General features: G+C 57.2%; 1 protein-coding gene across 1 annotated transcript; it reads right to left on the reverse strand.

The window, feature by feature from the left end:
- Positions 1 to 13,085: 13,085 nt before the first annotated feature.
- On the reverse strand, positions 13,086 to 23,193 carry NEFH (neurofilament heavy chain). The gene is made up of 4 exons (XM_073312818.1): positions 22,292 to 23,193; positions 17,562 to 17,761; positions 15,994 to 16,118; positions 13,086 to 15,263 (listed from the first exon to the last, which is right to left on the reverse strand). Exons 1-4 carry the CDS (start codon positions 23,094 to 23,096, stop codon positions 13,694 to 13,696), a joined length of 2,700 nt encoding a protein of 899 aa, XP_073168919.1. The 5' UTR covers positions 23,097 to 23,193; the 3' UTR covers positions 13,086 to 13,693.
- Between the last annotated feature and the right edge of the window lie 1,093 nt (positions 23,194 to 24,286).

Genomic DNA, 24,286 nt, shown 5'->3' on the forward strand with positions numbered 1-24,286 from the left:
CCCACAGCTGCAGGAGTGTGGCTGGGCTCAGAGGAGGTGGCATATTTAAGCTAGCTCGGGGTTTGCTCTGAAACCTAGCAACAAATCTGCTGTCTCAGAAGGGGGGCTCCTGGTATGCGCTGCCCCTTGCCTGGCTCTGTCGGTTCTCCCCCTCTTGAAATGCCACTGATTCCCCCCAGCCTGTCTCGCCTGCCGCTCTGTTTGTTTTGCTGTGTTCTTCCCAGCTGCCCTCCCCACTGTGCTGAATGAGATGGAGACAGAGGATAAAAATAGCCCCTTAATGGAACCTGCACTGCAGCCTGGACTCTCACCCTCCTTTGCTGGCAGCGTGCCAGCTGACTAGACAGAAAAAGCACTTCTCACAGAGCAGGAAATGGATTTGGGGAAGGGAGGGTGAACTTGCTCTTGCCTGCCACTGGTGGCATTGCCATTTAATCACCTGCAAAGCTAGGCTAATTCCACTCTAGGCTCAGCTCTGCTCTCCTCCAAAGCAGCCCATGGAGTCCCATGCTGCTTGCTGTGCTGAGGGCCTCTGCCACGTTCTCACTCGGGTCCCGTCTGCACTGCATAGATGTTCGAAATCCCATGGTGCTGCCTATTACAGGAGAGCTTTCCCTTATGTCCTTGGCCAGATGTACATCCTCTCCCCACCCTTCTGGCTCTGTGTCTTGGGGCTGAGCCCGTCCATCCCACAGGAGGCGGCAGTCCAGGGCCAAAGCAATTCCTGTGAGTTTACAGTTTGTGACGGGGGGTTGAGAGCTCAGGTAACCTGGTCTCAGGCTTTAGGATTCCATGTGGAGCTGTTCAGCTGACTTGGCCTGGTAGCCAGAGCAGGGGCAGGGGGGTGTGTGTCTCATTAACTCCATCTCTGGAGTCTTTAGGGGACTTTCCCTCTGTCCTGGCTGCCTTCCCACTTCATATGTGCAGAGCTCTGCCCTCCTGCACCTCTCCCAGCCTTCCTCTGTCCCAGGGAGGCAATAGGGTAGAGTGGACAAAGCACTGGACTGGGAGGCAGGAGACCTGCATTCTATTGCTGACGGCCACTGACTTGCTTAACCTCAGTTTTCCCAATCTGTCAAATGGAGATGATGCCAATTTACACACTTTGAGAGCTGTGGAGGGAAAGTGCCATAGAGGTGATTAGTGTTAATCACCCCTTAGCTCTCCTCTGCCCCCTTTTCCCAAGTGGCACTCGGGAGGGTCCTGATCACCCAGCAGCTGGCCCTGTTCCTCCAGCCACTCCCCTCATTCTCACTGCTGCTTCCTCTGCCTGGTGCGTTTTCTGAGTGCTAATCAGAGCAAGCAGGTACGTGCCCCCGAGGCTGGGGCCCAGCACACCCATCTCAGCCCCGTGCAGGAACAGGGGGAGGTTGCTGAGCCTCCGCTCCAGAATGGAGGCTGCCGTTGTCCCTGGAGGGGTGGTTGAGGACAGCATCTGAAGCGGGGAAGGCTGGATCGAAACTTCTGGAGCAGCGAGGCGATGGCAACCGCAACTTGCCTTCAGCTCTAATGCAGGCGACGGGGCCGCTCTTGCCAGCTGTCTGCCAGGGGACAAAATGTGCTGAGACAGGCCAGGTTTACACACTTCATCCACGCAAATCTGAGGCACTTGGCTCAGTTGGGGCTTTTGCTACCTTAACAGATTGTTCTGGCCACTCGACAGAATTTCCCCCTGGATGCCAGCACGGAGGTTATTGTTTCTGCTGCAGTCAGGGAATGTAGCTGCAAACCCCCAGCCCCTGCCTGGATCTTGGGCCTGCTCTGCCCACATGAGTTTGGGGCTGAGTTGGATACTGGTATTACCAGTACAGCCCCTAGTTTGGCCGCAGTTGTTCCAGGGCACAGGGTGATTAAACCTCGTTAGGGAACAGGGGCCAGGCTGGACCTTTCTGAGCCAGAAAGCCAGTGCCAGGAGGCTGCAAAGGGCTGAGTGGCTGGATTGTGTTTTGAGTTGTAGCTGCATTCGGGGAGGGGGAAGCTCTCAAAGGGCTGTCGTTGGGGCATCCAAGGACCAGTTTGCACTGGGCTGGACAATAAGCCACCCCAGGTAAGGGTAGTGGTGATGTGGCATTTTTAGGGAATCTGAGAGGGGAAATGGGAGAGGTAACCCTGGCATTATTGCCCCCAGCTGCAAGAGGGGATTTGGGGTGAGGTGGAATCGTGACAGGCCTCTTAACCCAGTATGGCACAGTCCCCTTCCTGTCTGGGAATAGCTGTGGTCCCCTGGAGAACTGTGCTCGGTCTAGGGCCCTTGTACTGCTTTTTCCCAGCATAGTTAAAGTCCTTGCGTGTGTAGCTGGTGCATCTGGTGGTGCTGCAGCCCCAGAGAGAGAATCCCAGAGGTGGTTTGAGCCTCCAGAAATCTCAAAATTAAAAAATTGGGGGTAATTTGTCATTCAGCTCACGATTCAGCCAGTGGCCAATGGAGAGGCTGCCTGCCTTAGGGCATGTCTACACTGGCAGAGTTACAGCACTGCTCAGAGAGTGCTGAAGGGCAACCGCTGTTGTGTGTTCACACTGACAGCTGCCTGTGCAATAATGCAGCGGCATTCGGAGCGGTGCACTCTGGGCAGCTGTCCCACAGAACATCTCTTCCTCTTCTGCCACTAAGACTTCTGGGAAGACGGAGGGGTCACGGGGCATCCTGGGCCCTGTCCCAAAGCCCCGTGATGCACGGCTTCGCATCCCAGCAATCCCTATGCTTCCATCTGCATTCGGAGCCATCTTTCAGTGGTTTGTGTACTGCGCGCTCTGCCTCTGCAGGAATGGATCCCGCACTGTTGACCAATATGCCGCTCGCTCTGACTAACACGTCACGAGTGGCAGTGGAGTTACTCCTGAAACTACAAAGGCAAGAGGAGTGTGACATTGATCTCGCCACATGTAGTAGCTACGACAGGAGATTGTTTGTGGCATTCACGGAGGTGCTGACCACAGTGGAACGCCACTTCGGGCTCCGGAAACGAGCACTGAGTGGTGGGATCACATCGTGATGCACGTCTGGGATGACGAGCAGTGGCTGCAGAACTTTCGTATGAGGAAAGCCACTGTCATGGGACTGTGTGATGAGCTCGCCCGAGCCCTGCGGTGCAAGGACACACAAATGAGAGCTGCCCGGCCATTGGAGAAGAACGTGGCGATTGCACTGTGGAAGCTGGCTACTTCAGACTGCTACCGATCAGTCGCGAACCAGTTCGGAGTGGGAAAGTCGACCATTGACCATTGGACTCATGTTGATGGAAGTGTGCAGGGCCATTAATCACATCCTGCTCCGAAAGACTATGACTCTGGGCAATGTGCATGACATTGTGGATAGCTTTGCACAAATGGGTTTCCCTAACTGTGGAGGGGCGATAGATGGGACGTATATTCCAATTCTGGCACCAGACCACCTAGCCACCGAGTACATTAATCACAAGGGGTATTTCTCTGTGGTTCTCCAGGCACTTGTGGATCACCATGGGCATTTCACGGACATTAACGCAGGCTGGTCCAGAAAGGTGCATGACGCACGCATCTTTTGGAACACTGACCTGTTCAGGAAGCTGCAAGCTGGGACTTTCTTCCAGGACCAAGAGATCACCGTAGGGGAAGTTGAAATGCCAATTGTGATCCTGGGAGACCCTGCCTACCCCTTAATGCCGTGGCTTATGAAGCCACACACAAGGCACGTTGAGAGCAGCAAGGAGCGGTTCAACAACAGGCTGAGCAAGGGCAGAATGACTGTGGAGTGTGCTTTTGACCATTTAAAGGCCTGCTGGCGCTGCCTATATGGGAAGATGGACCTGGCCAATGACAATATTCCTATGCTTATAGCCGCGTGCTGTACGCTCCATAATATTTGTGAAAGGAACGGTGAAAGCTTCACTCAAGGCTGGACCGCTGAGGCTCAGCGCCTGGAGGCTGAATTTGAACAGCCGGAGACCAGGGCTATTAGAGGGGCACAGTGCGGGGCCATAAGGATCAGGGGTGCCTTGAGGCAGCAATTTGAAGCTGAAAGCCACTAATATTTGTTGCTGTGCTCGGGAATGCAGTGCTTGTAATGCTAGGAGGTGATTGTGATTGGTGCAGATGATGCACTATGAAGGTTTAAGAAAATTATCTGTTGCTTTGCAGGGCTCTGTTTGCTTTCAATTAATAGAATTAAGATTGCTTTCAAAGCAACACAATTCTTTTATTAAAAAACAACAACTGGAGGGGAGAGAAACAAAAGAACACCTCAGCACTGAGGGGGATGGTAGAAGGGAAGGCCTCAAGAGGAGAAGGGGTCCCGGGACGGTTAAAAATTTGTGTATGTCCAGGGCTCATATCCATCCTTCTCCTTTGGAGTACAGTGCGAGTACTGTACTTCAGCAGGGAGAAACTGCAGCGGGACGGGTGTTGAGTGCAGTGGGTAGTGGGAGTCCGCAGGGCTGGACTGTGATGGGGCAGGAGTGGAATGCTGCGGGTACGGACTGGAGCCAGGAGGTTGATAAGTGTGTTGGTGGTGTCTGGGGGGTGCGTGGGAAAGAGTTTTGCGACAGCGGCTGCAGGGGAAGGCGGGCGGGCAGCTGATTGGTTTGCAGTGCTAGTAGCACCTGGAGTGTGTCTGCTTGGCGCGCCATAACATTCAATAGCTGCTCCGTGGCTTCCTTCTGGTGCGCCGTGTTCTCCTTTCGGTCCCTCTTCTCGCTGTCCCGCCACTACTTCAGTTCTTGTTTTTCGGCCGCAGAGTGCATCATGACATCACGCAGAAAGTTCTCTTTAGTTCTTCGTGGCCGCTTTCTAATTCTGCACAGCCATTCAGCCGGTGATAACAAAGAGGGAGGCTGGGCTCCCAAGGTCTTATCTGTTAAGCCAAAGTGCAACAATTTACAGAAACCGCATTGTTTGCAACACACAGACCGCTGATTCAGTGATTTAAAATAGCCACTATTCACATACCTGTCACTAAGTGGCTGACCCCAGGCAAGCACACATGAGCCACAAGACCCCCAAAATGGTGAGTAGCCACAGGGGCAGGGGAAATCACTGTTCCTGGACCCCGCTGTACACTGGGCATGTGGCTCTTGGGGAAAGCTGGCATTGTAGGGGGGCCTTCTAATCATTATGGTCCCCACATTTTCCACAGGCTGTGTTCATTATGGAAGATCTCGTTGCTGAGGGTGAGCACAGAACCAAGACTGTGGATTCCACCCGGGCCCTTATGCGGCTCACCTGTGCACAGTCATGGTCCCCACCCCCCATGACAGCAGAATGGCGCAGGAAAGTTACCCTTAATGGGGCAAGAAACAAAGCAGCTCTGCCAAAGAACCTGCGGCAGCAGATTGCCCAGCATCTCCATGAGAGTTTCCTGGAGATCTTTGAGGCAGATTCCCGTAAAGTGAGGGAGTCAATCAATACCTTGCTCTGCCGCTCAGACTAGGCATGTGGTGGTACCCACATCATACAGACACAAGCCTGCTTTCTCCAATCCTCCTGCCCCCAACAACTCACTTCAGTAATTCCAAAAATCAAAGCCACTTACCAGGGGCCTCCTCTCCTGTTTGCGCTTCGCCAAGATCCGACAGCTGTGACTAGCTAGGGCTCCTCTGGGATAGAGAAGAGCTCCTGGCTGCATGCATCTCTGACCTCCGAGTTGTCTTCTGGCTCTGGGTCCCCCTACCCCGGCACATCCTCGTCCAAGATTTCCTCCGCCTGGCTCTGTCCACTCTCGACTGGCCCGCGAGCCACCAAAGTATCCACAGTGGCCTTCGCAGTGGAGGTGGGGTCGCCACCAAGGATCGCGTCCAGCTCTTTGTAGAACCAGCAGCTCGTGGGTGCAGCACCGGAGCGGCGGTTTGCCTCCTGCGCCTTGTGGTATGTGTTCCACAGCTCCTTCGCTTTGACCCTGCACTGCAATGTGTCCCGCTCACGGCCCCTTTCTGTCATGCATCGTGAAATCTGTCCATAGGTATCATAATTCTGACTGTTGGAGTGCAGCTGGGGCTGGACAGCCTCCTCTCCCCAAGTGCTGATGAGGTCCAGCAGCTCGGCACTGCGCCAAGCGGGGGATCGCCTGGTCCATGGAGCAGGCTTGGCCACCTGGAAAGATGCGCTGAGACCACTGCACGCACCACCGAGCCAACAGGACAGGGACTTTCCCAATTCCCAAGGAATTTACGGGGTGGGGCTCACGGTTCGTCACCTGAGGACAGAGCAGTGGAGTTCAAACCAATGACCAGAGAGGCAAGAACAGGCATTGTGGGACACCTCCCGGAGGCCAATCGCAGGGCTGTCATCGACCAGGGTGTCTGTACCCCCGGCGCAGAAGGCTGCACGTCTCTCGTCGGGGTGGTGTTTTTACAGCACTGCAACTGTGCAGTGTCTGCACACTCAGCGGCTTGGCCGCGTGACTCCTGCTGAATGCTGCTTTACTGCGCAGAAACCGGCCAGTGTAGACAGGGCCTTAGGCAAGGCTGCTGTAGGGCCAGTCCGTGCTCCACATCAATTGCTAATGAGGGCAGACAGCCGGGCAGGGTGTGTCTTTGGAGCTGTCTGTTGCACTAGGTGTGTTGGCCTGGGAACTTTTGCTGGCTCCTTTTCTTCTCCATTCCAAGCGTGCAGGCTGAGTTTTGCCCCATCTACTTTCCCTCTGCACATGCTGTTCTGATTGCCTTGTCGTCTTCTCCCTCTGCTCTTGTTACCCAGACACATTGACTTTCAATGGGACGTGCATTTCTAAATCGCTTAGGTGCTATTGAAAATCCTTCCCATAGTCCTCTTCTCCGATGGACTTGCCTCATTCCCCTTCTGCTAGGGACAGCAAAAGCACCTAGGTTCCCTTTTGTTGTCCACCTGGGATCAGGTTCTGCTTTGCAACCAGGAGCCTGCAGCTTGAAAGGAGGAGGGGAGCCGGTTCCCTCTGGATCACAAGCAAGTGTTCCATGGACCGCCTCGAGGAGCCCCACTAAGATCTGTAAGTACCGTCAGAGAGAGATCAGCTACTGCAAGTACCGTGTGCTGAATGGTACCGTGCCCTGCAGCCACCGAGGGGCGCTGCTGCAGTGAGCGCTCATATCCTCACCTGCCCTCTTAGCTTGTATTCCCAGAGAGCCGTGACTCTCCCACGGTCCCAACGGGCTTTACAAACTGAGCCATGCTGCCCTCTTAGTCTGCCTCTTGCATGTAACCCCCACCACAGGCAATGGGACTGCTGAAGTGGGGAGCCAAGAAAGATCTATTCCACTGTGGCTAGGGCCCAACCCCACAGTGATTCAGCCGCTCCTAGGCCTACCCCATGAGTAGGATGTTGCATGACTGGGTAAGGATGGGGGCAGTAAAATATTTGGGAAGGAAACTGGGCAATCTCTGAGCCTTAGGGAAGAAAGCAGCATGGCAGCCGTAGTGTCAAAGCTCTGTTTGAACACCACCTTTATTAGGCTAGGGATTAGGAGCCAGCTGAGATCTGTGCCCCATTTTGCTCATTGCTGTACTTTCATGTAGTAAAAGACAATCTCTGCCCCAAAGAGCTTGCAATCTAAATAGGCAAGACAGACAAGGGAAATACCATTATCCCTATTTTTACATATGGGGAAACTGAGGCGCAGAGTTTAAGTGACTTGGTCAAGATCACACAGGAAGTCTAGGGCAGAGTCAGGAATTGAGCCCACTACTCCTGAATCCCCGTCCGCACTCCCAGCCTTCCTCACTTCGTTCCTTGTCTGAGCCAATCCTACACGGTTCAGCTGCCTGCAACTTAATTTGTCTACCAGTGTGGAGAGAATTAGCCAGCTCACCAATTAATAGTTAAACAATCATGTACCTTTAATTAGTCCTGGATCTCCATCATGAAATTGCTGCTTTGTTTCATCTTTGATGTGATGGTGGTGATTCTCCTGAATGACCCTCTTCCCAGGGAACCGCAGAGCCTGCGTTAGGTAGAACCGGCACATTTCCCTCCTCTAAAGCAACTGATGTGTTTTTGAAGCAAATTTAGGAGCTCAGCAAGTGTGACTGTGAGATCCATGGGGACAGCTCAGTGACAGGCCAGGCCAGCATGCAGCAGATGGCTGGGATGTGTTAAAGCTCTATTAGGTGGCGGAAGGTTGTGAAGAAATATTAAAAATAATTAGTACATCTTCCCTCCATTCTGACAATCAAAGCTTTGCTTCCTGGAATTCTTCCCACTTCATTTGAGAGACTAGGAAAGTGACTTTATTATAAAATGATTAATTAAAAACCTCAGTAAGATCCCAGCTCAGTAATGGGAAATGGGCCTCGACTTCAATTCCAAATGGCCCAAGGGGATGATTTAATCCCATAACCATCAGGTCTGAAGTGTCTAGACTTCCTGGAACTGCCCATTCCTGACCCCAGCAGCACTGAGTCAGCCCTTCACAGCAGATGAATTGCATTACAAGGGATGAATATTCAAAATCCGGTTCCTTTTTTGCTCTGTGTGGCCGTGAGATCCCACGGCCCTTCTCCTCAGCATGGGAGAACACCAGCCTCGGAGTGTGGCATGGGTAGCTGTAGACACAGAAATACTTTGCTTTTCTGTGCATTGCTGTTTAACTTGCTGAGCACCCTGCCTGTCTGCAGAGGCAGCTGCCTCGAGCTCTGAGTCTGGGTCAGTGGCATCACGCACCCTTTGCTCTCCGGCAAAGACTTTTGCTCTTTCTTGCTCTTTGTACTTAGTATGAAAAGTCAGCGCAGCCCCAAAGTGCCTGGTTGCTCATGGGGTGGAAGAGGAAGGAGGGCTGTGGGGTGAATGCACTGGCCTGGGACTCAGGAGATCTGGACTCGCAGATTCCAAGGTCAGAGGGGACCACTGTGATCATCTAGTCTGACCTGCATCACCCAGCCCAGAGACCAGCCCCACAATAACTCCTAGAGCACGGCTTTTAGAAAAACACCCAGTCTTCATTTACAAATTGTCAGTGATGGAGAATCCACCACGACCCTTGATAAGTTGTTCCAGTTGTTAATTACGCACATCGTTAAAAACTGCCAAAATTTGGATTCAATTCCAAATGTTGCCACAGACGCCCCATATGGCCTTGGCCCAAGGCTACCTATAGAGGGATCATGGGGGCAGGGCTCAAGCAGACAAGTCTAGCGAGCATGAGTGCCAGATCAGCAACGCCACAGCGTGGGCCTGAGGAATCCTCCAGCTTTGCAGGGCCGGGACCTACCTAGCTAGATTATGTCCACATAAGAGGCAGTTACACCTCCGATTGCAGTGAAGTTACACCTTCATCTCTCTGCGGCTCAGTTCCTCCTCTGTAAAATGGGGGGTGGAAAATATTTATTTTTGTCTGTCTGGTCTCTTTAGCCTGTCAGCTCTTAGCATGTCTCTGTGCAGTGCCCAGCACAATGGAGCCTCTAGCTGCTACTGGAATACAAATATAAACAACAGTAGGAAGGGACTGGGCCACAGAAGATCTAGCTTCAGTTCTCTGCTGTGCTACAGACTGTGTGACCTTGACCCCTCCGTGCCTCAGTTTCCCATCAGTGAGGATAACAGTCCTGACCTACCTCAGAGGTGGGTGGTGAGGATAAATGCATTCATGTGTGGGAGGCACTCCCGTACTACAGTGATTAGATGGTGTAGGGGAAAACCAACATACTGTTAGAAGCTTTTCTGGTTGCCATGGTGGAGCTGTCTTGTCTGTCCCCCAGGTGCCGACTCTCAGGGATCTCAGGAAGTGTCTAATACTAGATGCTGGAGGGAAGGAGAAAAGGGAGGTCTTGTGCTTCTCTCCTTGGTGGTACAGCCCTGCCCAGGGCCACGTGTCCTGAGCTGATGCCAACTGATGTTCTTGCACAGGCAGATCTGAACTGGCCTTGCAGTGTCGGGGAGGAAAGAGCCCTGAGCCTGATTCTCAGAGCTGTTGATTAGCCAGGACTGCAGGGAAAGTCAATGGGACTTGCCAGTGCTCAGCGCTTCCAGAGCCCTGGTTCGCAGCCTGGGGCCCTGGCCAGGAGGTTGGGCTGATCCGGCAGGGAAGTGTCGCCCTTGGGTAAATGTAGGACAGCCAGGAGCTGATCTGCTGGGGGCGGGGCTACCTGGGATGCTGGGCGCTAACAGCCCCTCTGGTTGTGATGCTGTGGTCACAGGAGGACGTCATCTTGTTGGCATGGTGATGTGACAATGCCAGTCCCAGACATCACCCACCACGAGGGCTGTTCTTAACAGTGAGTGCCAGGGGGCAAAACAAAAGCTTCTTTGGCCTGTCCTGCCACTGTCCACGAGCTAAAGGTGGGTGAATGGCCAGGGGGACTGGGCAGAAGAAAATTTACTGTGTCTGTCAGAACATTTCTTCACCCCTTAGGGCACAGGGGCTGGAAATGAGCAGACTACACCAGGGAGGAGGAAACAAAAGGCCCCGGCTTGGAGTCAGCCCATTTCTATGAGCCTAGGTGTGGTACCTGACCTCTCCACACCCTGCTGTTTGCTGCCCCTTCAGCCACACATTGCTCTTCCCTCCAGCCCACGGGGGCTAGACACTGCAGCACTGGGGATGCTCTGTGTGGAGGGTCTGAGTCTATGGGATCCATGGGCTTGGGGGAGCTGGCCTGATGAACACAGCCTTCCCAGCCACAGCCCTCCCCGCTGAGAGGACCCCATGAAGATTTCCTCCCTGCAAGTGCTCTCCCCTGGGTGTCCCTGCAGGACGGGGCACTCCAGCCCTACGTGAGGATGAGAGAGGCGGCCTGTCCTGGAGCTGAAGGAGGTACCCATGGGAACAGGAGCAAGGCCTGGGAGACAGTGAGGTTATACAATGAAAAGAGGGGTCCCTCCGAGAGAATGGGGGCAGGAGGAGCCTGGTGGGCAGGGATGGGGTAGCTGTCTGCTACGGGGCTGTCTCCTGGGCTTCTGAGCTACAGCACAGCACGGTTGCAGCTCAGAGCCTGGATGACTGACTGCTCCCCGGGAGCTCAGCGGGCGATGTCACCCCTTTGGCAGTGCTTAATTTGTGTGGGGCTTGCCAGGGCGGAGCCCCAGCACCCCTGGGCTTGGTGCATCAGTTATGAATGTGAAAAATTGCGTGAGCCCTGGCACCTCTCTCGTTACAAATTAAGCCTGGTGGGGAGAGATTCCTCTGCAAGCCCAGCCCCAGCCTTGCACAGTCTCTTAGAAACCTTGGGAATGGGTTCGGGAAAGCCGCTGATTTTCCAGATCAGTGGCCTGAACCCATCAAGAGCTGCCAAGGCTTGGCACCACCTCAGTCCACTGCTAAAAGCAGGTGCGGAAACACTCACCCCCTGGCCACGGTGCTGCCCTGGGAAGAGAAGCGAGGCTACAGGGACCAGACTACCTCGGGCACCGATCCCTGCCATCTAGCACCAGCACCTCCAATGACAATTGGTTTTCATCACCAAGTCTGGGTGGGTGGAGCTGTCGCTCCAGGCTGGCCGGCCACCTTGAAAGCTGAGGTCATGGCTCCGGGATTCCGCCCTCTCTAGTTATCCCAGCTCACTCTCCGTGCTGCCCTGCTCCCGTTCATTTAATGACAAAGCACTTGTGCTGCTGCCATTGTACGCACGGGGCGGGAGCGTTCATTGCTGGTTTGTGAGACATGCAAGGACTCCTGCTGTGAGATGCACAGACGGTGGCAGAACTGGGAGTCAGGAGTCCTGGGTTCTGTTCCTCACACTGCCACGTGGGAACTTGGGCAAGCGATTTTATTGTTCTGTGCCTTGGTTTCCCCATGTGTAAAACGCGCAGAGGAAGAGGGTTTAATGGTGCTGACCAACCTTTGGAAAGTGCTTTGAGATCATGCTAATGTGCAGTGTTGCTCTGTGCAGGGGGCCCCACCAGGCCTGGGGGGGGGAGAAGATAATGGCCCTCCCTGTGGGTTGCCTGTAAGGAGGGTCTTATTAATCCCTCGGGGACTCACTCCCCTCTTGCTGAGAGGCTGGTGACCTGCAGATGGTCAACGAGTTCCCAGTGTCTCTGTGGGACCTAGCTCCTCCATTTCACCCCATAATGCGTAGCGCTCCAGGCCCCCAGTTCTCTGATGCCTCCTCTGCAAGAACGGCAGCACCAGCTTCTCTAATGATCAGCTCCATGCTGGCCTGTGCAGCGTGAGGCAGACGGCACAGGCTTCTCCCCCCCAGCACACACAGCCTGGAAACTAGGGCATTTCCGGAGCTTGTCCTACATCCTCTCGTGCCTGGCCTTTGCTGGTCCCTCTCTCGGTTCTGCTCTCCCATGTCTCCTCTGGGCAGGGAAGAACACAGGCCAAGCAGCCAGTCTGCATTGCAGTGTGGGACTGTGCTGATACTGTTGTAATAAACCAGTCCCCAGAGACCCCTAGGACTCTCACTATTAAAAATCCCTCTCTCTCCTTGCTGCTGGAACACATTCCTGCTGCCACAGCAGCCCCTGCCCATGCTGTGGTTATGCACACACATGCCATAGCTCCGAGTCCTGCACATGGGCTGCCCCTTCCCACAAGCAGTGGTTCTGCCTTGTCCGTTTGTTCATCTGAACCTCTTCCGCTAGTTTCCTCTCTCCGGGTGGCAGCCTCGAACCCATGGTTTGTGGAGCCAAGTTGGCTCCTGCAGGCACTCCCTTCGCACAGCTGGCTTCCTTGCTGGGGTACCTCCTTCAGTGCCAGTGGCCTGGGGCACAGACTGAATCCCCTACCTCGCTCCGCTCCACGTTCTTTGCAAGTTGGGCTTCCCAAATTCTAAAGGAGGGCTTGCCGGAGCATTGCAGAGCAATGAAACCATTGCTAATACAACTGGTGAATGCTTAAGAGCGCTGGATGCACTGTGGAAGGGCCTAGATCTAGCCCATCTGTTAATTCAACAGCCAAACTTCCTTCTTTAGAGACCAAGGCCTAGATTCTCCCAGGTAGTTGGGTGCCCAATTCCCATTGATTCCAATGGAAGTTAGGAGCCTACATTCCTTTGAGCACCTGGGCCCAAGTCCTGTCACAAGGACCAATGTCTAAGGGTGATTGAATGGGAACTCCAGCTGTTTGTATCAAATCCTCCCAATCCACACATTTGCATAGAGCCCTGCCCTCCATTGCTCAGTGGCCTTTCAACAGTGATGAACTGTGGTCCTGTTCTCCTCTGGAAGGAACTGGCAGATAGGAGACAGAGAGTAGTTAGTCTGTAAGCATTTTATTTCTTATTGCACAGAAGCAATTGAAAGTGGACTTGTATAGTGCACTTCTTATTTCTTTGTGTGTTTCTGCAACTAGTGTCTAACCTGCTTCCCTTTAAGTCAACCACAGACGGTGCAGTGTACAAAGGAGGATTTCAATAATTTCCTTTTGTAAAATGAAAAGGCATTTACAACTCTGAGTTTCCTACCTTACTGTACTTCTCCGCAGTATAACAGAGCTCTAACTGTGTACATTCCTTATTGCATTTGTCCATCTATTGCACATATTGTAAATAAATGCACTTATTTGGAAAAGGGGCAGGTTTCTTTTATAATTCAAGTGTTTAAATGTGGCATTCTGCATGTATCACATTCTGCTATTGAAGCTATCATAACATAACATCATTGGTGGAGGCTCAGGTACTGGGTTTTGATTTCTTTCACATAAATATATTGCTAACGTGAGCTCCAGCTCAGAGGTGGGAGGGCACCCACCATCTAAGTAAAGGCTCCTCTTGTGAAAACAAAAATATAACTGACCACCTGGCAGGGAGAGCCTCCGAGTTCTCTTTGGTGGTCCATCTCCTCGCATGTCCCAGCCTCTGCTCTTCACTTCTCGCTCTTCTCGGCAGCAGCAGCAGCTTTCTCTGTGGGTTTGCCCTCTTTTGGGTCTGTGCTGGAGGACTTCTCCACTTTCTCTGCCTTGGGCTTGCTAGCTTTTGGCGCATCTTTGGGTGTCTCCACCTTGGGGGTCTCCTTGGTGTCTTTGCTGGGTTCTGTCTTGGCAGCCATTGACTCTTCTTTGGGTTTAGCTTCAGCTTTGGGTTTCTCCTCTTGGTCCATTTTGGGCTCAGCCTTCTCCTTTTTAGGTTCTTCCTTCTTTTCTTCAGACTTCTGTTTCTCAGGCTCCTTCTCTGCTGGTTTGCTGGGCTCCTTGGCCTTGGCTTCCTTTTCCTGAGGTTTAGGTTCAGGCTTCTGCTTAGCAGCTTTCTCCTCCATCTTCTCTTCTTTGGGTTTTGGTGCTGGTTTGGTTGGCTCCTTCTCCTTCACCTCTCTCTCTTCAGGCTTTACAACTTCCTTTTTCTTCTCCTCGGGGGCAGGGAGCTTCGGCTTGGAAGCTTTTTCCTTGTCATCTTCTTTGGGCTTCTCCTCTTCTTTCTTCTCTTCTACCTTAGGCTCAGGTTTGTGAGTCTCCTTGGCTGGGATTTCCTTTTTTGGCCCCTCCTCTTTCTTGCTGTCTTCCTTCTCCTCCACTTCCGGTTTGGCTGGGGCTTTCTCCTCTCTCTTTTTTGGCATCTCTTCTTTTATGGGCACCTTGGATTCTTTCTGGGGTGATTTGATCAATTCCTTTTGGGGGGTTATTTCTTTCTCTGGAGGCTTGGCCTCACCCTTCACAGGAGGCTTGGCCTTCTCTGGAGACTTGGCTTCTGGGGACTTGGCTTCCTCTTTGGTGGGAGATGCAGGCTTCTCTGGAGACTTGGCTTCCTCCTTGGTAGGAGATGCCGGCTTCTCCGGAGACTTGGCTTCCTCCTTGGTAGGAGATGCCGGCTTCTCCGGAGACTTGGCTTCCTCCTTGGTAGGAGATGCCGGCTTCTCTGGAGACTTGGCTTCCTCCTTGGTAGGAGATGCCGGCTTCTCCGGAGACTTGGCTTCCTCCTTGGTAGGAGATGCCGGCTTCTCTGGAGACTTGGCTTCCTCCTTGGTAGGAGATGCCGGCTTCTCTGGAGACTTGGCTTCCTCCTTGGTGGGGGATGCAGGCTTCTCTGGAGACTTGGCTTCTGGGGATTTAGCTTCCTCCTTCATTGGGGACCTGGCCTTCTTTGGAGACTTTGCCTCCTCCTTTTCTGGGGACTTGGCCTTTTCTTCTTCACCTTCCGCTACTTCCTCAGGTTCTTCCTTCTCTTCCTCCTTTGCCTCAGCTTCTTCCTCACCCTCCTCTCCAGCTTCCTCTTTCTTCTCGGCCTCCTCTTCCTCCGTTACCTCTTCAGTCACCTGGATTTCCTCTGTCTGCTTCTCCACAATCACGGTTTCCTTATCAGACTTCTCCATCACTTTGACTTTCTCCTCACGTTTCACCTTTATGTGGGTGGAAATGCTGGGGGGTTTAGGGGGTGTGTCAGGGAAGGGGAAAGGTCCGAGTCCAAACCCGATGCGGCATTCCTCTCCTTCCAACAGCTTTCTGTGAGAGAGACAGAGAAAGGAAGTCAGAGTCCACTTTGCAGTTCTCAAAATGTTACTAGTAAATCTTAACTTTGCTTTTGTGAACACTTGAGTCTGACCCAAGCCCACTGAACTCAATGGGAGTCTTTCAGTTAAGCACAATGGGCTTTGTATCAGGCCCTAAGGACTCCCTTGGGGTCCTGGTTTCTCTTTGACATTCACCCTTCAGGCTCCTTGGAGGGGGGTGTATTTTGCTGTTCACAGTATTTTCCCCAATGGGGCTGGGGAGATCAACTTGCTGTCCATACAAGCCTGCTGTAAGATTTCATCCCTTTGCCTCCACGTGCATGCTTTAGCTGGGGATAAGCCAAGGAGCCATGCAAAACCTGGAGGCCGGAGCAGCTTGATGCTTAAGATATTGGTTCCCTCCTGTCCTTGGGTAGGGCCATCTGCATACCCAAGTCTCTGTCTGCACTGCGGCTGGGAGGTGTAATTCCCAGCTCGGATAAACATCATATATACTAGCTCTGCTCAGCGAGATGAGGGTGGTGACTTGGCAGAACTGCCCAGGAGAGGCTGTTAAATGATTTAGGGACTCTGAAAGGAAGGCAGTGGGGGTGATGATATTGTCTAGTGAAAAGTCCCCTGTGCTGGTGTCTATTTTGTACGCTTAGCATTGGATAGTTCTAAAGAACTTGCTGAGAGCTGCCTCCATGAGCTCACCTCTACCCCTGCTTGTGGCTCTGTACCTGTAAGCAGCAATTTCTATATCCAGGGCCATCTTGACATTCAGCAGGTCCTGGTACTCGCGGAGCTGGGCTGCCATCTCCCACTTGGTGTTCCTCAGCTCGTTGTCCAGCTGCTGGATGGTTTCCTGGGGCAGAAGCACAATTAGGGCTGTTTCCAGGCTGCACTGCCCCTGTGCCAGATTTCCACTTTCCACAAGCAAAGCAGAGACTGAGCTGCCACTGTGCACCTTGGGATACCATGGCGTCCAGTGCTCATCTATCACTGCCGTTAGATCCTGCAATGCTAGCTTCAAGTGGATGCGCAATTCACTGGGCTCATTCTGCACTCAGATCATCACCTCTTTGCTAGGGCCAAGTTATCTCCAGATTCGCCAGGGACTGTTCCCTCTAATTTTTTACATCCATATGCAGAATGAATTGTCTTATGTGCACCAATAAGGAGGTGATGTGTGGCAGGAGTGGGGCCAAAGGGTTCAAAGTGTGGGAGGGGGCTCAGGGCTGGGGCAGAAGGTTGGGGGTGAGGGCTCTGGCTGGGGATGAAGGCTCTGGGGTGGGGCCAGAGATGAGGGATTCAGGGTGAGGGAGGGGGCTCAGGGTAGGGCAGAGGGTTGTGGGGGGGGTGAGAGTTCTGGCTGGGGGTGCAGGCTCTGGGGCGGGGCCAGGGATGAGGGGCTTGGGGTTTGCGGCAGGAAAAAAGGACTCCCCCCAGCCCTCTCGCCCCACAGGCAGCAGCTCTGGGGGAGAGGTGCCTCTCCCTGTGGCAGCCCTACATGCCCCAAATTGCTCCCCTCCCACCCCCTACCTCTCTTGGCCTCTGCGGCTGCTGTGTGGCCCCACAACTTAGAAAGAACTATCCACCCCATCTCCCCCATGTGGTGAGGAGCTGCTGTATTGGATTTGGCTTGTGATAGTCGAAGGAAAACATCCGGAGTCATATCCCATCCCACTGAGTCTCCCCACCTCTCAAAGAGCAGCAGTTCCCCTTTGGTGATAACTTGCGGTGCAACTGTCCCTAGTAGATCACAGCATGGTGCTAAATTCCCCAAGCCACGAAAGCAAGCCTGTTCTCATTCTTAGTGAGTGAACTGGCAGGGCATATTCTAGGACACAGCTGGTGATTCAGGGCTCCTCCCTTGAGCCATTCCACCATCAGCTGCTTAAACCCTGTATAGGGATGCAGAGGGATAGTTTGATGAGTCACTGTGGGGATAGTTCAGACTGGTCAAAACCTAAGAGGGTCTGGAGTCTCTCTCTGAGGCAGAGACTGGAACAGATGATGTTCTGCAGGGACAACCCTAGAAACAGCCAAGCCTGGGGAGAAAGCTTAGGCTGAAGTTTACAGTTTGGTGGTGTCTGAAGTACCAACAAAGCCGAGTCCCAGGAATGGGGTGGGCTTGGATTCTACCCAGTGCGTGTGTACTCCACTCAAAGCCTGGAAGTAATTCCACCTTCCTACAGCTAGGCTGCCATGCCACTTCCCGCCCCCTGCATATCTGGGAAGAGGGTTATACAGGCCTTGTCTGGCATGGGACACTGGCAGCTGGGTGATGTCCTCTGCTGTATGTTACCTGACAGGACAAGACATTAGCATGATGATGGTCTTCTATGTCCACTCTCTGCCTCTCTAAGGATTCCTTGGTCCCCTTGAGGGCTTCAAATTCGGTGACCTTGGACTGGAGCTGCCGGCGGTATTCTGAAATCTCCTCCTGAGCAGAGCGGATTGCATCTGTGTTCACCTTGGCAGCTTCTGACAACTTGTCCAGCCTCACTGCAGTGGTGGATGGAAAGAGAGAACTGGAGAGAGGAAAGAAGAGAGAGACTCTCTTCCTTCATTAGATAAATCCTATGTTGTTCTACGGCACCCTTCACTGTAGTGTCAGAGTGCCGGCCATTCAGTCCCACCTCCCTCCCAGCGGAGGTTCTCAGAGGGAGGAGGTATCCTGCAAAAACCTCCTGCAGCTCTGCATTTGTTCACATACCCAGCACTGCTTCTTTTAATTGCAAAGAGCTGTATCCTCGTCCCTGAAAGGCTAGGAGAAGCTAAGGTTGTCAGAAGATGACAATCTGCTGCAATCATTTACCTATGATGGGAGGAAATTCTCCAGTGCATCGGGTGGCCATACACCCCATTTTGGCCAGGACAGTCTCTTTTTATGCCCTGTTCCACCCGTCCTAACATTTTGACAAAACTGGGCATTTGTCTGGTTTGCTTTTCCCAACTGATCATCATGCAGGGGGACAAGTGGCAATGCCAGCTCTGTGCTGGAGGGAGGGCTAGGAGGAGCAGCTCATGCCAGCCAGCCCACCCCACATGCAGGGGGATGAGAGAGGCCTCGGGTGGCCCCATGCAGGGGCAGGTGGCGGGAGGGGGCGGCTTGGACCACCAGCCCCCCACATAGAGGGCAGGTTCAGAGGACCAGCCCCCCATGCAGAGGGAAGCGGGGGGGGTCTCAGGTAGGCAGCAGGGGGGCTCAGGTCAGCCCCAGGCACCAGTGAGGAGGGAGACCTCAGGCTGGTCCCCCGTGGGCTGGAGGCAGGAAGGGCTTGGGCAGCCCCACATGCAGGGGTGTGGTGGGGGGGCCCCCGGGGGGGGACCTCAGCCTGGCCCCATGCCAGTGGGAGGCAGGGAGGGCTTGGGCCAGCCCTGCACACAGCAGGGTGGGGGGGAGCCCTCAGGCCAGCCCAGGGGTGTCACCCTACCAATGTAAGCCTTACATTCAATCCACTCCTTTCTCTTGCAACATTGTCACAAAGCTGACTGCTTTAGAAAGCTGCCACAGAAGATGGAAGAGACCAGTTTGATCAGAAAATCCATCTCCCTGAAAGCACAAGTTACAGTCCTTCTCCTTCACACATTAAATGTCTATTGTACTTGAAATTAACCAAAAGGCCATGGAGAACCTTCCTGAGAGGAATCAAAGGGCTGAAGAGCTCAGAACTGGAGTAGCCTGATTAACATTCTTCTTGGAAACTTTTCCATCTTACCCAGCATCACAATTTTGCAAAGCAGGCGAGGAAAGCCAGCACGCGTCACCCTCAGCTGACACGCAATCCCAGGCTGGCCAGAAGACGTGCTGCAATGACACAGCATGCTTTCGGGGGCAGTTTGCTGCGGTTCCAGGCAGCTGGCGGGTCGTCTTCATTACAAGGCCCCTCCAAGAAGCTTGTTAATGGAGTGGGGCAGTCACTGTACTAGCAGATTGCCCAGATTCAATCTCCCCCTAATAGCATCAGAAAATAAAGGATTTGCACTCCGACTGGCAGGTTCAACCCCCACCAGTGTGAGCTAGCAGGCTGAATAGTGGGGCGATGGGCAGCCAGGACAGGGCACCTGAGTCTGAGACCCTTGCTCCGCGGCACTCCTGCCTGGCAAAGGCTAGGAGGGCTGCAGAAGGCTCCTCCTACTCTGGGTAAGAGGGTTGGGGGAGGTCAGGTTAGTCTGTTGCAATCTCCTGGCATCCAGAAGTGGCAGGGGTCTGAAGGAAGCTGCACCCAGCCCACATCTGGTGGGAAGATGATCGTGATACAGGGGCTCCAGAGTGGGGTAGCAGGGAAAATACAGAATCCCACACCCCCATGAACACCCCCTCTCCCCAGGTACACGGCCATGCCCAGAGCTGGGAGGGCACAGCGAGGCTCCTGTCCTGCCCTGGCAGCCAGCTGGAGCCAGGGTAACAGGGCTCTGCCATCGGGAGAGCACTGCAGAAGCAGGCAGGCCGATGTGAAGGGGCCTGGGGCAACCAGACAGACAGACAGACAGACAGCGGCGCTGGGCTGCTCGGGCCCACCGCCCCTCGCCTGGCTTTGGCGGCTCAGACGGCAGGCCCCGGGGCTGTAACGCCCTGCGCACCCTCCGGACCAGGCTGTAGGTAACCAAGCCCCGCCTGGGCCTCGCCGGGGTTTGCACAGTGCGAGGCAGCTGCTAAGGGCTGTGATTTTTACTGACTGCGGCGGAGCCTGGAGGGCCCGTCTCGGGAGCCCGGGTCCGGGGCTGCAGCGCCTTCTGTCTGGGCGTTGGCACCGAGAGTCGGGCCAGTCTGCCGCTCGCTCCTGAGCCCAAGCAGGCTGCGGGCCTTCCCGGGCAGGGGGCGGAGCCGGACTGCAAGCGGGGAAGCGGCTGCTCGCCGGTGCCCTGCCGCTGCTCCTCTCCCCGGGCGGGCAGCGCTGCGTTCCTCGGCCCGTGGGCAGCGTGCGGGCTGCCCCGCCCAGCCCCGGCCGGAGCTGTGAGGATGGCGGCGGGGAAGCCCCGGGGCAGAGGCTCCCCAAGATGTCTGGTCTCCCGCAGCGCGGCCCCGCAGCCCAGACAGGGACTGGGGCGCACACCCGGGCCGGGGCACCGGGGTCACCGGCAGGCGCACCGCAGCGCGAAGGCGCTGTCCCGGGTGCTGATCCCGCGCCGTGCCCGCCCAGGGGCGCTTTGCAATGGGGACGGGACAGCTCCCTCCAGGAAGGCCAGAGACGCAGCTCGGCTCCGCAGCCGGCAGAGCTCCGGCGACCCCAGACCCTGGGGTGGGGGTGGGGGGGAGATCCAACCAGCGGGGCACGTCCCCACGCAGGCAGCCCCGGGGGCAGGGAGCTGCAACCTCGCAAACCAGGGCCTGGCTTTGGGAGCCCCCAAGGGCACAACGCCACCTTGATGCCCCCCCGGCCCCCAGCAGCGCGCCCTGACACAGGGCGTACGGGAGCCTTGGAACCCCGCCCGCCGCCGCTGGTCTCCAGGGCCGGTTCCTGCCTTGCCCCCCGGAGAAGCGCTCCGCCCGGGGAGCGACACGGGCGCGCTAACCCCTCTCCCCAGCGCAGAGCCAACCTGGGAACTAGGCGGGCGCCCGGGGCTGCTCTGTGGCGGTTAATCCGGGGGCAGGAGAGCAGCGGCAGCGTCCCGGGTCCGCACGGCCAGTGCGAGGAGGCCGACTGCGCAGCTCCAGCCCAGCCCGTCCCGAGGCGGTGGCTGCCGTGCTGGGTTATGCCTTACGGAGCTTGACTCACCTTGCAGGAGTTCGGGTTGTCCCGGCCTGACCCCCAGGAGCCTCCGCCCCCTGCAGCACCCCCCGGGAGTGCCTGGCAGGCCAGGGAGTTCCGGGCGGCTCTGGCCTTGGGCTGAGCTTGCGGCGGAACAGTCCTGACTCAGCCCAGACTGCGACGCCCGCTGCTCCCACCTCGTGCACATCCCTCCGGGGCCGACACCCCCGCCCCCGCCCTGCTGCAGGGAGTGGGGCGCCCCAGCCCCCTGCGAGTTCCCCAACGCCCCTTCCCTCCAGAGCAGTGGGGATGCCGCTCCCCACAAGCTGCCTGGCCCCAAACCCCCGTCCCTCTGCCCTCCAGGCCGTGCAAAGGGGCTGCCTGCGCCCCACATTCCTCCCTCTTGGAGAGCTATGGGGGCTGGAGGTACCGTGTCCCCCGCCCCGCCCCGCAGCGCCAAGGGGTCTCCCCAGCCTCCTGCTCCGATACCGTGACCCCCGCCCCGCCCCGCAGCGCCAAGGGGTCTCCCCAGCCTCCTGCTCCGATACCGTGTCCCCCGCCCCGCCCCGCCCCGCAGCGCCAAGGGGTCTCCCCAGCCTCCTGCTCCGATACCGTGTCCCCCGCCCCGCCCCGCAGCGCCAAGGGGTCTCCCCAGCCTCCTGCTCCGATACCGTGTCCCCCGCCCCGCAGCGCCAAGGGGTCTCCCCAGCCTCCTCCTCCGATACCGTGTCCCCCGCCCCGCCCCGCAGCGCCAAGGGGTCTCCCCAGCCTCCTGCTCCGATACCGTGACCCCCGCCCCGCAGCGCCAAGGGGTCTCCCCAGCCTCCTGCTCCGATACCGTGTCCCCCGCCCCGCCCCGCCCCGCAGCGCCAAGGGGTCTCCCCAGCCTCCTGCTCCGATACCGTGTCCCCCGCCCCGCCCCGCCCCGCAGCGCCAAGGGGTCTCCCCAGCCTCCTGCTCCGATACCGTGTCCCCCGCCCCGCCCCGCCCCGCAGCGCCAAGGGGTCTCCCCAGCCTCCTGCTCCGATACCGTGTCCCCCGCCCCGCCCCGCAGCGCCAAGGGGTCTCCCCAGCCTCCTGCTCCGATACCGTGACCCCCGCCCCGCAGCGCCAAGGGGTCTCCCCAGCCTCCTGCTCCGATACCGTGTCCCCCGCCCCGCCCCGCCCCGCAGCGCCAAGGGGTCTCCCCAGCCTCCTCCTCCGATACCGTGACCCCCGCCCCGGCCCGCAGCGCCAAGGGGTCTCCCCAGCCTCCTGCTCCGATACCGTGTCTCCCGCCCCGCCCCGCCCCGGGTCTCCCCAGCCCCCTGCACGGGGGCGACCCCTCCCCGGCGCTCACCGCGGAACCACTCCTCGGACTGCAGCGTGTTCTGCACCGCGTGCCCCTCCAGCTGGGCCCGGATCTCCTTGAGGGCCGAGGTGACGTCGGGCTTGGCGGCGTCGCGGAGCTCGAGCGAGGCCTGGCTGCCCTGGATCTGCAGCAGCAGGTCGCTCACCTCCTCCTCGTGGCCGCGGCGGAGGAAGAGCGCCTCGTCCCGCAGCGCCTGCGCCTTCTTCTCCAGCTCGCCCTTAGCCAGGCTCGACTCCTCCGTGTAGCGGCGCAGGGCGCGGGCGGCCGCCTCGGCCTCCTCCCGCTGCCGGGCCTCTTGGTCCAGCCGCTGCCGGAGGTGCTGGATGTCCTCCTCCAGCCGCTCCAGCTCCAGCTGCAGCTGCCCCTTCTCGCTGCCCAGCCGCACCACGGCGCCCCGCAGCTCGCCGACCTCCCGCTCGCACAGCTCGCCCAGCGCCGAGCGCCCGGCCTGCTGCTGCCGCAGCGCCGCCGCCTCGCCCTCCAGCTGCCGGTTGCGCCGCTCCAGCTGCCGCACCGTGTCGATGTAGCCGGCGAAGCGCTCGTTGAGCGCCTGCAGCAGCTCCTTCTCCGAGCGGGCGCGCAGCTCGCCGTTCAGCGACTCCAGGCTCTCGGCCGACGAGCCCAGCTGGCTGTAGCCGCCCGCGCCTCGCCGGAGCGGGGAGGCGGCGGTGGAGCCGCGGGACCACGACTGCGAGTGGAAGCCGCTGGAGGCCAGCGAGCGGGCGCCGCTGCGGGCGCTCTCCTTGCGGAGCGAGCTGGCCCCGAAGAGCGCGTCCACGCTGTAGCTCAGCATGGTGCGGGCGAGGCGGGCCGGGGCACTGCGGCAGGCGAGGGGAGCTGCCGCTTATATAGGGCTCCCGGCGCACGGAGCCTCCTCACAGACACCGAGCCGGGGAGGGAGGGGGCTCTCCTCCTCCCTCGCCCCCCCTCGCCGGCTGCGCCGCCCGTTCAGTGCGGGGGGGGGGGGGGCGAAGGCAGGAGCCAAGTGCCGGGTGTATGGGCGGGGGGGGGGGGGGCGAGAGCCCCGAAAGGATCAGGAATTAGAAGATCCCCTGACCCCTTCCCACCAGGGGGATTCCCCACCGTGGCCCCAAAGGAGCAGGCGAACCCCAGGAGAAGAGAAGATCAGGAGTTAGAAAGACCCCCCCGCACGCCTCCCTTTCCTCGCTGGCGAGATGAGGCGGGCAACCCCCCAAGAACACGGCCCCGCTCCTGACCCCGCCGCCAGCGAGATTCCCTTTGCGCTGGGGTGAGCGGGGCAGGGCGGGGACTTGGAGAGGCGACAGCTCGAAGGGACCAGGTGATGGGAGGGCGGCAGGTCCCCCGGCTCGGCCGCTCTCCGCTCCCTCCCCGGCGCGCTGCGGGGAGTCACCCCGCTGGGTTTTGCTGCGGTTGGCTAGAGGAGAGGCTGGTCAATGTCCCATCCCCAGCAGGGGCAGGGAGCTGAAGCTCTGCTGGGAGCTCTTCCCAGGCCTGCGCTCTTCTCTGTGGCTGGCTCGCTAGCCAGCTAAGCTCCGGCCTCCACCTCACCGGCAAACACTTGGAAAGAAACCCGGGAGCCCCACCGAGCTAGAGCCTTGCGGGGAGAGAGTGGGGACAGGCGAGTCACTTCCCTGAAGGCGAGCAGGGGCCATCCCTGCTGCGCGGGGCCCGTTTCCCTCTAGGCAAGGGAACCGCGCAGGCTGATGACTTGCAAACTCGAATCACCCATGAGCCACCTGGAGCTGCCGCAGCCCGGCCCCGCCGGGGGAAGGAGCGGCTGCTGCAGCAACAGCAGAAAGACGCTCAGAGGACGCGCCAGGTCTCGAGAATGACACAGGCAAGGCCTGAAACGGGTTATTTCTCTCCCCTTTCACCGGTGCTGCGGGGCCTATCTGTGCAGGTGTGTGCCTGCCGGCATGCCCTCTTCTGGGGGAAGGGCAGCCTCCTCAGGAGAGTTTGGGAGGGCGAAGCCCCTGGGTGGGCACCCAGAGCCATCTATCG

The sequence above is a fragment of the Lepidochelys kempii genome, chromosome 15 (genome assembly GCF_965140265.1).
Source record: "Lepidochelys kempii isolate rLepKem1 chromosome 15, rLepKem1.hap2, whole genome shotgun sequence".
Classification (NCBI taxonomy): domain Eukaryota; kingdom Metazoa; phylum Chordata; order Testudines; family Cheloniidae; genus Lepidochelys; species Lepidochelys kempii.

Coding starts and splice junctions, on each gene's coding strand:
- NEFH (XM_073312818.1), bottom strand. CDS start 23,096: ATGCTGAGCTACAGCGTGGACGCGCTCTTCGGGGCCAGCTCGCTCCGC. Junction 17,762..22,291: donor GTCCGAGGAGTGGTTCCGCG/GTGAGCGCCGGG, acceptor CCACCACTGCAG/TGAGGCTGGACAAGTTGTCA. Junction 15,264..15,993: donor ATAGAAATTGCTGCTTACAG/GTACAGAGCCAC, acceptor TCTCTCTCACAG/AAAGCTGTTGGAAGGAGAGG.